General features: G+C 43.6%; 1 protein-coding gene across 1 annotated transcript; it reads left to right on the top strand.

Moving 5' to 3' along the window:
* The first annotated feature begins 2,433 nt into the window (after nucleotides 1-2,433).
* LOC134728513 (histidine-rich glycoprotein-like) lies at nucleotides 2,434-15,565 on the top strand. Its single transcript, XM_063593831.1, has 3 exons — nucleotides 2,434-8,194; nucleotides 13,571-13,814; nucleotides 15,379-15,565. The coding sequence occupies exons 1-3, from the start codon at nucleotides 7,228-7,230 to the stop codon at nucleotides 15,563-15,565; spliced, it is 1,398 nt and encodes a 465-aa protein (XP_063449901.1). The 5' UTR covers nucleotides 2,434-7,227.
* Nucleotides 15,566-16,170: the final 605 nt, after the last annotated feature.

Below are 16,170 nucleotides of genomic sequence, written 5' to 3' on the forward strand. Positions count from 1 at the left end.
TGCTCTCCTTCAAGCTGTCTGTGTCTTTGTGTGTCTGTGTGTGTGCTTGTGTTCCCGCGCGTGCGCCCGTGTGTGTCTGTGTGTTTGGGAGTGGGTTTGCTAGTGATTGTGGTGGGGTGTGTCTGGATGTCCATCAGTACCTTTGTCCCAGGATCAGGCTGCCAACTCTATTGCCAACGCCTGGGTGTCACAGTTGTCGTGATAGTCTCACACACGCAGGTGTGTTCATCTCGTTCATTTTCACGTAGACAACGAGAGCGAAACCACAGAGAAAAGAAACATCCCGTGCATCACGGCCTGACGATGGATTCCTGTTTCCTGCAAAATGGGGAGTCTCCAATATAGCCTGTTTGAAAACTGGAAAGGAGAGCACCGACACGATGCTGGTCTTCCACGCATTCCTGGAAGTTTCTGGGGCACCACAGAGCTCGCGAAACAAACAGTCAACATGGTCACGCTTTTGGGGGGCAGAAACTTGAGCAACAGGCACCTTTACAGAGGGCAAAGAAACGTGGAATCCAGAATCACGCTTCAGTTGGCCTGGGTGTGACTACTGTGTGGATGGGACTATCCGCCTCGAGCTCTGTTGCAGGGCTCAACGTGGGGATATGTCATCTGTGAACCATGTGGATGAAAAACAGACAACTACCTGAGTCTCGGCTCGTTGCTCTCTGGGGAATTCGCTCATTCCTTCGGAAACGGAATTGGTCTGAATTGCTCCGGGACGAAGTAACCCAGGCTGGTGATCCAGAGGGCCGCTGAGCGCCCCGCCGGCCAACGGGGCTGTGGGCCCAGCACTCAGCCTGTACTGGGCACCCAACATTTTCCCGGAGTTCTGGGTCCTGTTGGTTCTGGAGGCATAAGACCGTTTTTGTCTCTGCCTTCCGTTCTCTGTTTCTTGCTCCTTTTGTCCCTCGGTCCATCCTTCCATCTGTTCTTCCCTCCCTCCCCTGGCTTTTTCCTCCCTTTCTCCCTCCCTCCCTCTTTCTCTCCCTTCCGGGGTCCCTCCTTCCACCCGTCCTTGCCTAGCTCCATCCTTCCATCTCACTCTGTCTCCGTTCCTGTCCTCATCTCTGCCTGCCTTCCCTCTTGCCTGGAAAGGGCAGCACCCCGGTTTGCGCGAGGTCTGGGGTCTTTATTTAGTTGCAAGGCGCTTTATGGTGCTGGCGAGGAGGCTGGCGGGACACGGGTTGGCAACTGATGGTGAGCGAAGAGGCGGAGGAGTCGAGCCGCAGAAAGAACTGGCCTGGCTTCTGCCCCGGCCCAGTGTTTCGCGGACTGAGGTCTCCGCCAACCCGATTGAAGAACGCGGGGGGAAAAGGGATGAGAGCTCCGCCTGGGCTAGTTAGAAAACTAGGCTGCTGCCTGGAAACCCGCGCATGCGCAGTAGACAGCCTACCTCCCTGTACCTGAACCAGCCCTGGGATCCCCGGGATGCTCAGGAATGCTTTCTTGTCATTGTTGACAGCCCTCCTCTGTGTGGAGTCTCTCGCTGGACCTGGAACTCAGGGATCCTAAGCAGGTCAGCTGGAAGGGAAGACACGCCTCTCCACACCAAGCCTGAGGTTCACCGCGAAAGAGAGGCCGCCGCCCTGCCCCCACCCTGCCCCAAACCCGCCCCAACCTGCTCCTCCAGGAGAGCCCTGTGTTCTTCCTGGCTGAGGAGTGGTTCCAGCAAAGCGGGCTCTTCCACGTCCTTCAGCTCCCCCAGTGGCGCCGGATCTAGGAAAGGTTGTGCCTTTTGCTGAAACTCTGGGGTTGACAGGAGCTCATCTAACAGGCTGGAGGTGAGTGCAGACAAGAGCCCCGGCTCCTGGAGCCGTTGGGAGGTGCCCGGTTGGCTGGCATCTGTGCTTGACGCGGAGGCCTCCGGGGTCACGAGCTCCGGAGGTGAAGGTGCCCCGTCTTCGAGTTCCCATGCCGCCCTGGCGACCTGGGGCTCCAGCCCCACCACGGACTCCGGTGGGACGTGGGTGGCGCAAGCACACCTTTCCCCTGTGACTCAGCTTGAGGGGCCCCAAGCTGTCCCACTGAGCACGCGCCCAGCAGGCCGTCGCGCTGCGGGTTCTGGTCTTCTTGTCATTTGTTGGGGTTCGGAGGCCACCAGGGAGTCTGAGGATGGGAGAGCCCCAGTTTCGGAGGGGCCAGGGCAGTGAACACAAAGCCCCGCATGCCCGGGCAGGTTGGGAGAGTCCTTCTGCCTGCGCAGCCTGGCTGGGCTGGAGCAGGGGGATGGCCCTTGCTGCCTGGCTCACGAAAGCCCCCTGTGGGAGAGCCCCAGGAGCGCAGGGCATGTGGGGTGCAGGAAGCGCCTTTCCCCACGCCCTGGTGTAGGTGAACTCGATAGAGGAGGGAGGAGGGTGACACCCACCAGGGGTGCTAATTAGTAACCACAGTGGCCTCAAAGAACTCAAATGAAAGGAAGACTTGCAAGTCTCTCACTTTAAGTCCAGAGCTAGAAATGATTAAGCTTAGTGAAGATGTAGAATTTTCATAGCTAGAGAGAAGTCAACGCTTGGCTTCAAAACTTCAAAGGATGGGCTGACTCTCTTTGAGGAGCACTGCAGCTGGTGACTTTAAGTTACAGCCAGTGCTCATTGACCACTCTGAAAATCTCAGGGCCCTTAAGAATTATGCAAAATCTATTCTTTCTGTGCTCTAGAAATGGAACATCACTGTCTGGGTGACAGCACATCTGTTAATTGCATGGTTTACTGAATATTTTAATCCCACTATTGAGACCTACTGCTCAGAAAAAAAAAAAAAAACGATTCTTTTAAAAAGATTGTTTGTTGGCCAGGCACAGTGGCTCATACTTGTAATCCCTGCACTTTGGGAGGCCGAGGATCACCTGAGGTCAGGAGTTCAAGACCAGCCTGGCCAAAATGATGAAACCCCATCTCTAATAAAAATACAAAAAAATTAGCCAGGCATGGTGGTAGTACCTGTAATTTCAGCTACTCGGGAGGCTGAGGCAGAAGAATGGCTTGAACCCTGGAGGCAGAGGTTGCAGTGAGCCGAGACCGCACCACTGTACTCCAGCCTGGGCAACAAGAGCGAAACTACGTCAAAAAAAAGAAAAGAAAAGAAAAGAAAGAAAAAGAAAAAATAAAAGGAAAGAAAAGGAAAAAAGAAAAAAAGATTGCTGCTTATTGACAATTCACCTAGCTACCCAGAAACTTAGATGGAGATGTACTTGGAAATTAATGTTATTTTCATGGCTGCTAGTACAATATTTACCTTTAGCCTGTGGATCAAGGAGTGGTTTTGACTTTCAAGTGTTTTTATTAATTAATAATTGCATTTTGTAAAGGTATAGCTGTCATAGATAGTGATTTCTTTGATGAATCTGGATAAACTGAATTGAAAGCCTTTTGGAAAGGATTCACCATTAATCCTTTCATGATATTTGAACCTCCTCCCGTGAATCACAAATGTCCTTAATAGCAATCCTTAAATGCCATTAAGGACATTTGTGATTGATGGGAGGAAGATGAAATATTCACATTAACAGGAGTTTGGAAGAAGTTGATTCCAGCCCTCATGGATGACTTTGAGGGCTCAGGATGTCAGTGGAGGAAGTCCCTGCAGATGTGGTAGAAATCACAAGACAACTAGAATTAGAATTAGGGCCTTAAGGTGAGATGAAATTGATGTAAACTCGTGATGAAACTTGAACAAATAGGGAGTTGCTTCTTATGGACGAGCAAAGAAAATATTTTCTTGAGATGGAATATAATCCAGGTGGAGATGCTATCAACATTGTTGAAATGACAACAAAGGATTTAGAATATTCCATAAACCTAGTTGATAAAGCAGCAGCAGGGTTTGAGAGGGTTTACTCCAATTTTGAAAGAAGTTCTATTGTTGATAAAATGCTGTCAAACAGCATCACATGCTACAGGGAAATCTTTTGTGAAAGGAACAAACTTCATTGTTTTAAAAAATTGACACAGGCTTCCAACCTTCAGCAGCCCCCACACTGATTAGCCAGCAGTCATCAATATAGAGGCAAGACTCTCACCAGCAAAAAGATTATGACTTGGTAAGGCTCAGATATTCATTAGCATTTTTTAGCACTGACGTATTTTAACTTAAGGTATGTACACAGTTTTTTAGACATGCTATTAATTACTAATTAATAATTATTAAATACTCATTAGACTACAATATAGTTTAAGCATAACTTTTATAAGCACTGGGAAATAAAATGTTTATGCAACTAACTTGATTGTAACATTTGCCTTATTGAAGTGGTCTGGAACAAAACCCACACTATCTCTGAGGTGTGCTTGTAGGTTTTTGTTTGTAACATTTGCCTTACTGCAGTTGTCTGGAACCAAACCCACAATATCTCTGAGTATGCTTCTAGGTTTTTGGTTGTTCTTTGTTTTGAGATGGGGTTTCGCTCTGTCGCCTAGGCCAGAGTGCAGTGGCATGATCATAGCTCACTGCAGCCTCAAACTGCTGGGTCAAGTGATTTTTCTACCACAGCCTCCTGAGTAGCTGGGACTACAGGCATGCAGCACTATGCTTGGCTATGTTTTTTTAATATTTTTTTTTGTAGAGACGGGATCTCACTATGTTGCCTACCTGGTCTTGAACTCTGAGGCTCAGGCAATCCAGCCACTTCAGCCTCCCAAAATGCAGCCATTACAGGCTTGAGCAACTGCACCCAGCTCGTCTGCAGTTCTTAAAACAAAAACGGCCAGGTGCGGTGTCTGACACCTGTAATCCCAGCACTTTGGGAGGCCAAGGCAGATGAATCACAAGGTCAGGAGTTCAAGACCAGCCTGGCCAAGATGGTGAACGCAGTCTCTACTAAAAATACAAAAATTAGCCAGGCGCAGCGGCGGGCACCTGTAGTCCCAGCTACTCGGGAGGCCGAGGCAGGAGACTCGCTTGAACCCGGGAGGCGGAGGTTGCAGTAAGCCGAGATCGTGCCACTGCACTCCTGCCTTGCGACAGAGCAAGACTCCATCAAAAAAAAAATGTAATTTAAAAGATTAAAAGTTAAGATAGATTTTTACAAATGTATATATCTACCATTATAGTATCATACAGAATGGTTTTACTGCCGTGAAGATTCTCTGTGCTCTGTGTATCCATCTCTTCCTTCCCCTTGGTCCATGGCAACCACTGATCTTTCTACTGATCCCATAGTTTCACCGTTTCCAGAACGCCATATAATTGGAATCGAACAGTACGTAGACTTTTCGGATTGGCTTCTTCTTTTAGCAATATGCATTTAAGTTTCCTCCATGTATTTTTTTGTGGCTTGATAGTTCATCTCCTGTTAGCAGTGAATAATATCCCGTTGCCATTATACTTTTGTCAAGACTCAGAACGTACAACGTGAAGAGTAAACGTGAATGTGCACTGTAAGCTTTGAGTGATAATGAAGGATCAAGGTAGGTTCCTCGTTGTCACAGGTGTGCTCCTGTGAGGCAGGAAGCTGTAGTGGGGAGGCTGTGTGTGGGGAAAGGGACATATGAGAAGTCTGTACTCTCTGCTCCGTTTAGCTGTGAACCTGCACTTCTCTAAAAAATAAAATTAGTTAAAATTAAAAGCAAAAAATTAGAAAAATTAAAACATTAAAATGTGTCATATAGTTTTCAAATCACAAGACAGAAAAAGACATAATAAAAGAAACTATAGAAAACAACAAGGATAGGAATAAAACATCAATGATAGAAGGCAGAAGACAGAAACGTGGAGCCAAACACATTAATTTATTTTAATCATTAGTTATACTCATTTATACTAATTTATATTGATTTCACATATTAATTCTGACTAAATGGCATTAAAAGAGGTCTGAGGAATTTGCATGTCACATTCTGGATGACGGGACTCAATAATATTAACTCTTTAGTTTGCTGTAAATCATTTAAAAATATGCTCAAATTCCAATAAAAATTTCAAGAAAAATATTTTCGAACAAGAACATGTGATTTTAAATCCATATATTGAACACACACATACAATGAGAGCCATTATTATAAAATTTACTATAAGATATTTAAGGTTATTATCACTATCCAAAATTAAACAAATTTGAAATGGCACAAAAATAAACACATTAATGAAAGAGAATTAAAAACACAGAAATTGAGTGTAATTTTATCTAGTAACAGGGTAACATTTTAAACCCACAAAACAGAGCGATTGTTCCATTTGTGGTATTAAAATATTGGGTAATGATTTGAGAATATAAAATGACAGAATTGAATCATGGTCCTACACCTTACATAAAAGTTAATTCCAGTATTAAATGTAAAAAAAAAAAAGAGAGAGAAAAAAGAAAATCAGATGTGTGTGTGTTTTATGACCCTGAGAATGAATGTCTTCTAAAATCAAAATTTCAAACAGAAACCATATAAAAAGGAATAAACCTAACATACCTAAAATGTAAATTCTTACACATTTTAACACCAGGTAAATAGCACAAAACAAACTGGGGAAACTTTTACAGCAATTATGTTACATGAAAGTTAAAATCCTTATGACATATACAATGTATAAAACAGTATGATTACTGCTATTATTAATAGCATTATGATTACCTGGTCTTCCCGCGCACCAGTCCTCTTCTGGTGCCCTGTGGTGAAGCAGAGCCCTCCCTCTCTGGCCACAGTGAGGGATCCAGCAGGAACCTGTGCCTAAACCCACAGAGGGTGTGAGCCAAGCCAGGACATCACATTCCCTCCTGCGAAATGATGCAGATACCCACTCACGACAGAGATTTGGTCCCTCTCTGGAAAAGCTGTGTAACAATTATTGCAGAAACTTGTTTCTTATGTTCCCAGACACATGGAGAAAGCTGGTCTGGAAGACTGATGTCCACATGCTAAGAGAAGCAGTCACTCATAACACACACACTGCACACACCACACCATGTGCACATGCACACACACCCCACACACAGACACCACACAAACAGCATACACACCATGTGCACAGGCACACACACCCCTCACACCCACTGCCCACACCCCACAAACACACCTACTGCACACACACCATGTACACATGCATACACCCCAGACACCACACACACTGCACACACACCACACATAGACACCACACACACTATGTGCACACACGCCACACACACACCACACTGCATACACACCATGTGCACACACACACCACAGACACCACACACACTGCACACACACCATATGCACATGCATACACTGCACAAAAACACACTGCACACACACCATGTGCACACACACACCCCACACACATACACCACACACAGTACACACACCATGTGCACATGCACACACCCCACAGACACCACACACACTGCACACACACCATGTGCATATGCACACCCGACATCACACACACGACACACACCATTCCATGTGCACACATGCACCCCAGACACCACACATACTGCACACACACACCATGTGCACACACACACCCCATACACCACACGCACACCACACACGCCACGTGCACATGCACACCCCAGACACCACACACTGCACACAGCAGACACACTACACACACACCATGTGCACACGCACACACCCACATACACACCACACTGCACACACATGTGCACATGCACACCCCACATGCAGAAGCCACACACACGACACACACACCATGTACACATTTACACACACCACACACCATGCACGTGCACACACACACCCCTCAGACAACACACTGCACACACAACCAAGACACCACACGCACTGCACACACCCCACACACACCGCACACACACCATGTGCACACGTACGCACACCACACACTGCACACACATGTACACATGCACGCACCCCACACAGACACCACCCACAGACACCACACACACTGCACACAGCACACCATGTATACACACACACTGCACACACACCATGTACACATGCACACACACCCTGCACAGACACCACACACTGCACACACCACACCATGTGCACACGCACACACACCCTAGACACCACAGACACCACACACAGCACACACACCATGTATACATGCACACACCATGCACACACACCCCAGACACCACACACAGACACCACACTGCACCCACACCATGTATACATGCACACACCCCACACACTGTACACACACCATGTGCACACATGCACACCTCTGACACCACACACACTGTGTACACACCATGTGCAAACACACCCCCCACAGACATCACACACACCACACAGTATGTGCACACGTGCACACACCCCCACACCACACACATGAATCTACTACACATACACCACACACATACAGCACCACACACATCACACACCCCATACATACTCCCCACACACCACACACCCCACACATACTCCCCACACACTGCACACGTACATACAGTGCCACACACATAGAGCAAACACATACCTCACATACATACACCACACCACACACACATTCTACAAACACATCAAGCACACATCAAACACTACACACACTGCACACACACAGCACCATACACACACATCACATACACCACACACATATCACATGCACACACCACACATAGTACACATACACACCACACACACACACCACAAACACAGCACTTATACACACCATGCACCACCCACATACTACACACAGTATACACACATAACACCCACAATACACTCCACACACACATATACATACCCCATGTACCTACTACACACACAGACCACACACACATATCATGCATACACCTGCACACACCTCACAGAATACATACAATCCTCACTTTTAGAAATTAATTTGGCTTTTAAGGAGCCTGGATAGTAAAGTATTTTATTGGCGTTTGAGTGAGCCAAGAAAATGCGTATAAATACACATGCATAACTATGAGGGCCCAAGCAGCACTTTCGAAATCACAACATTAGATTAAACCGTGTAAATTTTTTATTGTTTTTAAAAAGTCAACTCTTTCTCATTTTACTAGAAACTATTTACCAGAGTAAACTAATGAGATTCTTCCTGAGGTCAAAAGACTTTCTGGAAAAAACTTCTCCTTGATGAAATTGCACTTAAAACATCACTTCCATCGTGAAGTATTTCTTTAAGATGTTCTTGGTCCTTTTCCTGTTATGTGGAATCGTCAATTCAAATTTTAAAAGTGACTTTGAGATGTTTTTCATCTATTATTTTAAAAATGTTGAAGGGCTTTTTAATTCTGCCTTCAGCAGAGATCGACACACTCTGATTATGATGTAAAACTGAATACATTACTCTGACAGGCTTTCTCCTCTGCAGCGCCGCTACCATCATTATTAATAATGATTGAATGCTTTTACTCCATGCACAATCTATATTCCCTGCTTTATAAAGAATAGAAATCTAATTCTCACTATGAAGGCAGATAAAAGTAATCCCTTCAATCTACAGATGACTGAATCATTTACCAAAGCACTCAGACTTTAAATAGAATTTATCAAATGTGTCTATATTTCTATGCATATAATTCATATAAAGAACATGTAGTTTAAATCATTGCACATTTTATGCTTTTAATCAGTTGTGATGGTCGTTAGTATTTTTATCACATTTCCCCAAAGGTAGGCTAATCACTGTTATTATTTTCAGCTAGAAATATAAAAGGTATTTTCTATTTTTGATGACTTTGAAACATAACCCTTGGAATATAATATCTGTGTATAATATCTGTGGAAAGCATGAAAGTAATATTCAAACAGTATGCATTTTTTCCAGAATGAAAATTTCCTCTACAATAACATTCATCCTTTTTTCCTGATGGACACATAAAAGTCAACATTTCTAACATTGCTGGACGTTATTTACATTAAACTTGCCTCAGCTTCAGGTGTTGCAGAAACTGGGCAAGAGGCCACAAGGTACACAATACACACACACACACACACAAACTTGTATTATTATACTTACCTAAGTGTCTAAAGAGGTGGATAAATATATTAGATTGCTCCAGAACAAGGATTTTTATGGGGCCTATTGGAAAGTATGACTGCAGTTTGAGTGAGATGCCTGTAAGAGATTCAATTTGGCCACTATTTATTGAGTATCCAATTTTAAAAGTACTGACAGAAGGCTCATGAGATAGAAATTTTCACCTAAGTCTATTGGAAATGTGCTACTGGATGCTGTAGTAAAGAGTGGTGTGGTAATTGTAAAACACATCTGATATCTAAACCTTTGTTTGTTTTTTACCTGAAATCTTTATGGGGGTGATTGTGTATGTCAATTTGAATCTTCCCATCAACAAGATAAATAAATAAATAGCCAGCCTACCTCGATAAATTAGTTCACCTTTTCGGCAGTGCTTCTCCTCCTTTGACAGCCACAAGATTCGCCCGGGGATCTCCTTAAAATGCAAAACCATAGACCACACTTTGACTAGCTTGGATAAGGGGCCAGAGCATTGAAACGAGTGTGTAGGTGACTGTGCTAAGATTCTCCTGCTCATTTGGGAACTGGCTCACCATATAAATAAAGCTTAGGACCTCTAGTCCTTGCTGGAAAAGAAATACACATACATAGGATGTGACTGTGCATATGGAATATCTGTTGTGTTCTGCACATTGTGCTAGACAACAGAGATAAGGAGTCAAATAATCCCTTGTCTGTATCTGAAAAGAGCTTCCGACACAGTGGCTTCTGAGGTCTTTGAAACGAGATTCACTTTCAGATTTGATTATTTTATTTATGATTTGATATTTTCATTGAACCCCATGATATGATAAAGTTTTCCAGAACCTGCTAGAACAATTGACTTTGCTTTCAGCATTATGAAGCCACTGGGGCATATAAGTAGTTCATTTATGTTTGTATTTAACCAGACAGGAACAAGTTGAGCTACTTTTCTGGCCACCTTCGTTTAGACCTGTTTTTTTTAGTTATTTTTGTTTGTTTGTTTTTGAAACGGGTCTCACTCTGTCACCTAGGCTGGAATGCAGTGGTGTGATCAGAGCTCACTGCAGCCTCCACCTTCTAGGCACAAGCAATCCTCTCACCTCAGCCTCCTGAAAAGCTGCGACCACAGGCTCATACCACCATACCCAGCTAATTAAAAATATATTTTTTTGTACAGACAGGGTTTTTCCATGTTTCCTAGACTTGTCTCCAACTCCTGAGCTCAAGCAATCTGCCTGCCTCAGCCTCCTAAAGTGCAGAGCTGTGTTTTTAGTCTTTTTTGAGCTGTTTTACAATGCAGTTTTGAATTGATAAGTTTGGATTCATTCTGATATTTACAGATTTAACATCCTACTTCACAAGATGCTCATAGCCTTGATCCATTACAGTAGCCACCTTGTCCATCTCTGCTCATAGCCTAAACTAATAGAAGCCAGAGGGAAGAAATGGAAGCCAACATGAGTCCAGAACACACATTTTATAAGAGCATAAGAAATTTAAATATAGCAAAGTATATCACGAAGTTTTTAATAGATATGCGTGGCTAAAATTTACTCTTAATCAATATATTCTATAAACTGGGAGAAAATATTAAACACATGAAAAGTAAGGAACTTGGGCTGGGTGCGGTGACTCACGCCTGTAATCCCAGCACTTTGGGAGGCTGAGGTGGGCGGATCACAAAGTCAGGAGATCAAGACCATCCTGGCTAACACGGTGAAACCCCGTCTCTACTAAAAATACAAAAAATTAGCCAGGCATGGTGGCGGGTGACTGTAGTCCCAGCTACTCGGGAGGCTGAGGCAGGAGAATGCTGTCAACCTGGGAGGCGGAGCTTGCAGTGAACCAAGATCGCGCCACTGCACTCCAGCCTGGGCGACAGAGCAAGACTCCGTCTCAAAAAAAAAAAAAAGAAAGAAAGGTAAAGAATTTTTATCATTATTATATAACTAATATTGGTAAGCTATTGATTATTGCCACAATTTCAGATCCTGTTATTGGTCTATTCAGAGATTCAACTTCTTCCTGGTTTAGTCGGGAGAGTGTATGTGTCGAGGAATTTATCCATTTCTTCTAGATTTTCTAGTTTATTTGCATAGAGGTGTTTGTAGTATTCTCTGATGGTAGTTTGTATTTCTGTGGGATCGGTAGTGATATCCCCTTTATCATTTTTTATTGAGTCTATTTGATTCTTCTCTCTTTTTTCTTTATTAGTCTTGCTAGCGGTCTATCAATTTTGTTGATCCTTTCAAAAAACCAGCTCCTGGATTCATTAATTTTTTGAAGGGTTTTTTGTGTCTCTATTTCCTTCAGTTCTGCTCTGATTTTAGTTATTTCTTGCCTTCTGCTAGCTTTTGAATGTGTTTGCTCTCGCTTTTCTAGTTCTTTTAATTGTGATGTTAGGGTGTCAATTTTGGATCTTTCCTGCTTTCTCCTGTGGGCATTTAGTGCTATAAATTTCCCTCTACACACTGCTTTAAATGTGTCCCAGAGATTCTGGTATGTTGTGTCTTTGTTCTCCTTGGTTTCAAAGAACATCTTTATTTCTGCCTTCATTTCGTTATGTACCTATTAGTCATTCAGGAGCTGGTTGTTCAGTTTCCACGTAGTTGAGCAGCTTTGAGTGAGATTCTTAATCCTGAGTTCTAGTTTGATTGCACTGTGGTCTGAGAGATAGTTTGTTATAATTTCTGTTCTTTTACATTTGCTGAGGAGAGCTTTACTTCCAAGTATGTGGTCAATTTTGGAATAGGTGTGGTGTGGTGCTGAAAAAAATGTATATTCTGTTGATTTGGGGTGGAGAGTTCTGTAGATGTCTATTAGGTCCGCTTGGTGCATAGCTGAGTTCAATTCCTGGGTATCCTTGTTGACTTTCTGTCTCGTTGATCTGTCTAATGTTGACAGTGGGGTGTTAAAGTCTCCCATTATTAATGTGTGGGAGTCTAAGTCTCTTCGTAGGTCACTCAGGACTTGCTTTATGAATCTTGGTGCTCCTGTATTGGGTGCATATATATTTATATAACTAATATGACGAGAATGTGGTTTATGTTTTTATCTTTGCAAGATTTAGGAACATTTAGTGCAAAGAGGAAGAATTTATAATCATGGGGAGCATGTATGATACTGGAGGGACCCTTCTGACAAGGGGGAAATGGCATCACGAGATATGCTATGGTCATAGCTTTGTGGGAGCACAGCTAGCTATGATCTCCCTCATCAAACCCATTGGGCAGTGTTCAGTTACCAACATTGAGATAGAGCTCACCCACCCAGGACAGAAGAGAATATATACACTGCAGTCAGAAGCCACTGAGTAGGAAGCTCCTTTCAGATAGAGGCAAGGGATATTTGACTTTTTATCTCTAGTGTCTAGTACAATGTCCAGAACACAACAGACATTCCATATGCACAGTCACATCCTATGTATCTGTATTTCTTTTCCAGCCGGGACTGGAGGTCCTAAGCTTCGTTAATATGGTGAGCCAGTGCCCACATGAACAGTAGCATCTTAGCACTGTCACCAAGACATCCATTTAAATGCTCCTATCTTAGCTAGTCAAAGTGTGGTCTATGAGTTTCTATTTTAATAAGATCCACGGATGAATCTTGTGCATGTTACAGAGGAAGCACTGTCCTACGTCATATGTGACAGGCTCTCATACTCACCATCATCACGGGAATCTTGTACATGTTACAGGGAAGCACTGTCCTACATCATATGTGACGGGCTCTCATAGTCACCATCATCATGGGAATCTTGCGCATGTTACAGGAAAGCACTGTCCTACGTCATATGTGACAGGCTCTCATACTCACCATCATCACGGGAATCTTGTACATGTTACAGGGAAGCACTGTCCTACATCATATGTGACGGGCTCTCATAGTCACCATCATCATGGGAATCTTGCGCATGTTACAGGAAAGCACTGTCCTACATCGTATGTGACAGGCTTTCATAGTCACCATCATCACGGGAATCTTGTGCATGTTACAGAGGAAGCAGTGGGGCCCTACATCATATGTGACAGGCTCTCATAGTCACCATCATCACAGGAATCTTGTGCATGTTACAGAGGAAGCACTGTCCTACATCATATGTGAAAGGCTCATAGTCACCATCATCATGGGAATCTTGCACATGTTACAGGGAAGCACTGTCCTACATCGTATGTGACAGGCTTTCATAGTCACCGTCATCACGGGAATCTTGCACATGTTACAGGGAAGCACTGGGGTCCTACATCATATGTGACAGGCTCTCATAGTCACCATCACCATGGGAAGCTGCATTTAGAGCATTTTAACTATGTGGGCTCTGAAATCAGATGACTTAGGTTTAGACTTCCTTCTACTTCTTACTAAGCAGAGAACTCTAGGGTGAAAACTTTATGAGGCCCAGTTTTATCATGTGCAAATTGGAGGTATAGGGAAATTATAGCATTTTGCATGGAATATTGTTTTAAGTATAAAATGAAATAGTACATAGGAAGCTTCTGCCATACCTTAACTATACAATAAATATTAGTTAATATTAACTTATTTAATCCTAAGAAGAGGTCTATAAATTTGTACACAATAATTTTTTGTGGCTACTCAAATTTTCATAATCTAGATTTAAAATCAAGGAATATTCTTACTTGTAGTTGGCAATCAATATGACATGCCAAAATTATATGTAAGTATTTTATTGTTGGTGGAGATATAAGAAATTTACCATCAAAAGAGAGACGATAATCTATGCTTGCAGACTCCAGAAAGCTGTCTCTCACATAAGAATTTGCAATTTCTGGGGGAAAAGAAAAAGTTGATTGTGCAAATAAAGATTACCATGGAGTCTTCTCTATGGCAACATCAAAAATGAAAGCTAATTCTCATCTTCCTAACAATCTGCAAAGACAAGTGAAACATCATATGAGCATCAAGTTAAAGAAGGAGAGAATTTGAGTGGCACAGGAGGAAATCATGTCACCGCTAGCTAAATCAATATGACGAGTGCTCCTCTGACCTCCTCCGAGGCTAAGGATGGGTTAAATATCAGTGGCTGACCTCAGGTAATGGAATGAGCAAAAAAGCTATAAAAATGCATGCATTACGTAATTAAGAGGGTGGGAAGGGATTTTTTTAAAAAGGCCATTCCTACTTGGGTTCCTTCCTGTTCACCCCATTGGCAAAGAAGCTAGTCTTGCCCTAGAATTCTGGGAATGGCTGCAGACAAAACAAACACTGAGCAGACGAAATTCCCAGTAATTTAAACAAAACACATGATATCCTTGTGTACAAGATGGAAGAAGAGTGGACCAGATGACAATATTTAGATGCAGTCATTCTTAACCCCTGTTGCTCTCCCAGTGGTCTAGCTGGGGTTTGTATAAAGTGGAATGGGAGGAATAGGAAAGGGGCCCCCACCTACCCTCTCCCCTTGTCCACTTGTCCTCCTTCACTAGTGGATAAAGTCCACGGGAACAGGCAAGTTATTTTAAATCTGTATCTTCTGTTGTCAAGATCTGTAATCAGTTCTGCTCGCTGGACTGGGGACAGGAACCAAGGGAACATGAGGGTGAACGGGTTGACATGGAGTCCAGGAACACACTGTGCCTACATGCAGAATGTTTGTGCCAGGAAAGCCAGTCAGCAGGCAGATGGTCTCAGATACCAAGCTAGTGTTGGGAAGCAAGATTCAGTCTCTTGAAGGCGGTGTTCCTCATTCTCTGGTTTGTATCACTTGCTTCAGAATGACCTGGAGTACTTGTTAAAATGCAAATTTTGAGCCCAATCCTAGACCTCCTAAGCCTGCATCTCTACGGATGGGTCTCAGTAGTCGATATTGGAAACGTGCAGGTCCCTAGGAGATGCTTATGCATATAGATTTGAACTGTTGTGTTTAAGGGTTAGGGAGCTGGCAAAAGCAAGGAATAGACCAAGCCCTCGGGTGGGAAGGCTCCATAACCTTGGCACTGTTAGCATTCTGGGTGGAACAGGATTCTGCCACATGCTTCGCAGCATCCCTAGCCTCTACTCTCTAAAACCATATTCCAGTTGTGAAAACGAAAATGTCCCCTGGGAGGCAAAATAGTCACCAGTTGGGAACTGGAACCACTGCTTTGTGAGATCAGAGTGGTTACTTTGTTCCCAATCCAAGGATCGGAACACACGATGAGAGAAAGTCCAGCTATTGGAACTGGAGTGCCAAGTTGGAGCTAGACCTACAACAAAAGCTCCAAAAGCTCCTTTATAGAGCTGATCCAATGCCTCAGCTACCTAGCTTGTACAGATGCCATGTAACTCTAGATTTGG

The sequence above is a fragment of the Pan paniscus genome, chromosome 11 (genome assembly GCF_029289425.2).
Source record: "Pan paniscus chromosome 11, NHGRI_mPanPan1-v2.0_pri, whole genome shotgun sequence".
Classification (NCBI taxonomy): Eukaryota; Metazoa; Chordata; class Mammalia; order Primates; family Hominidae; genus Pan; species Pan paniscus.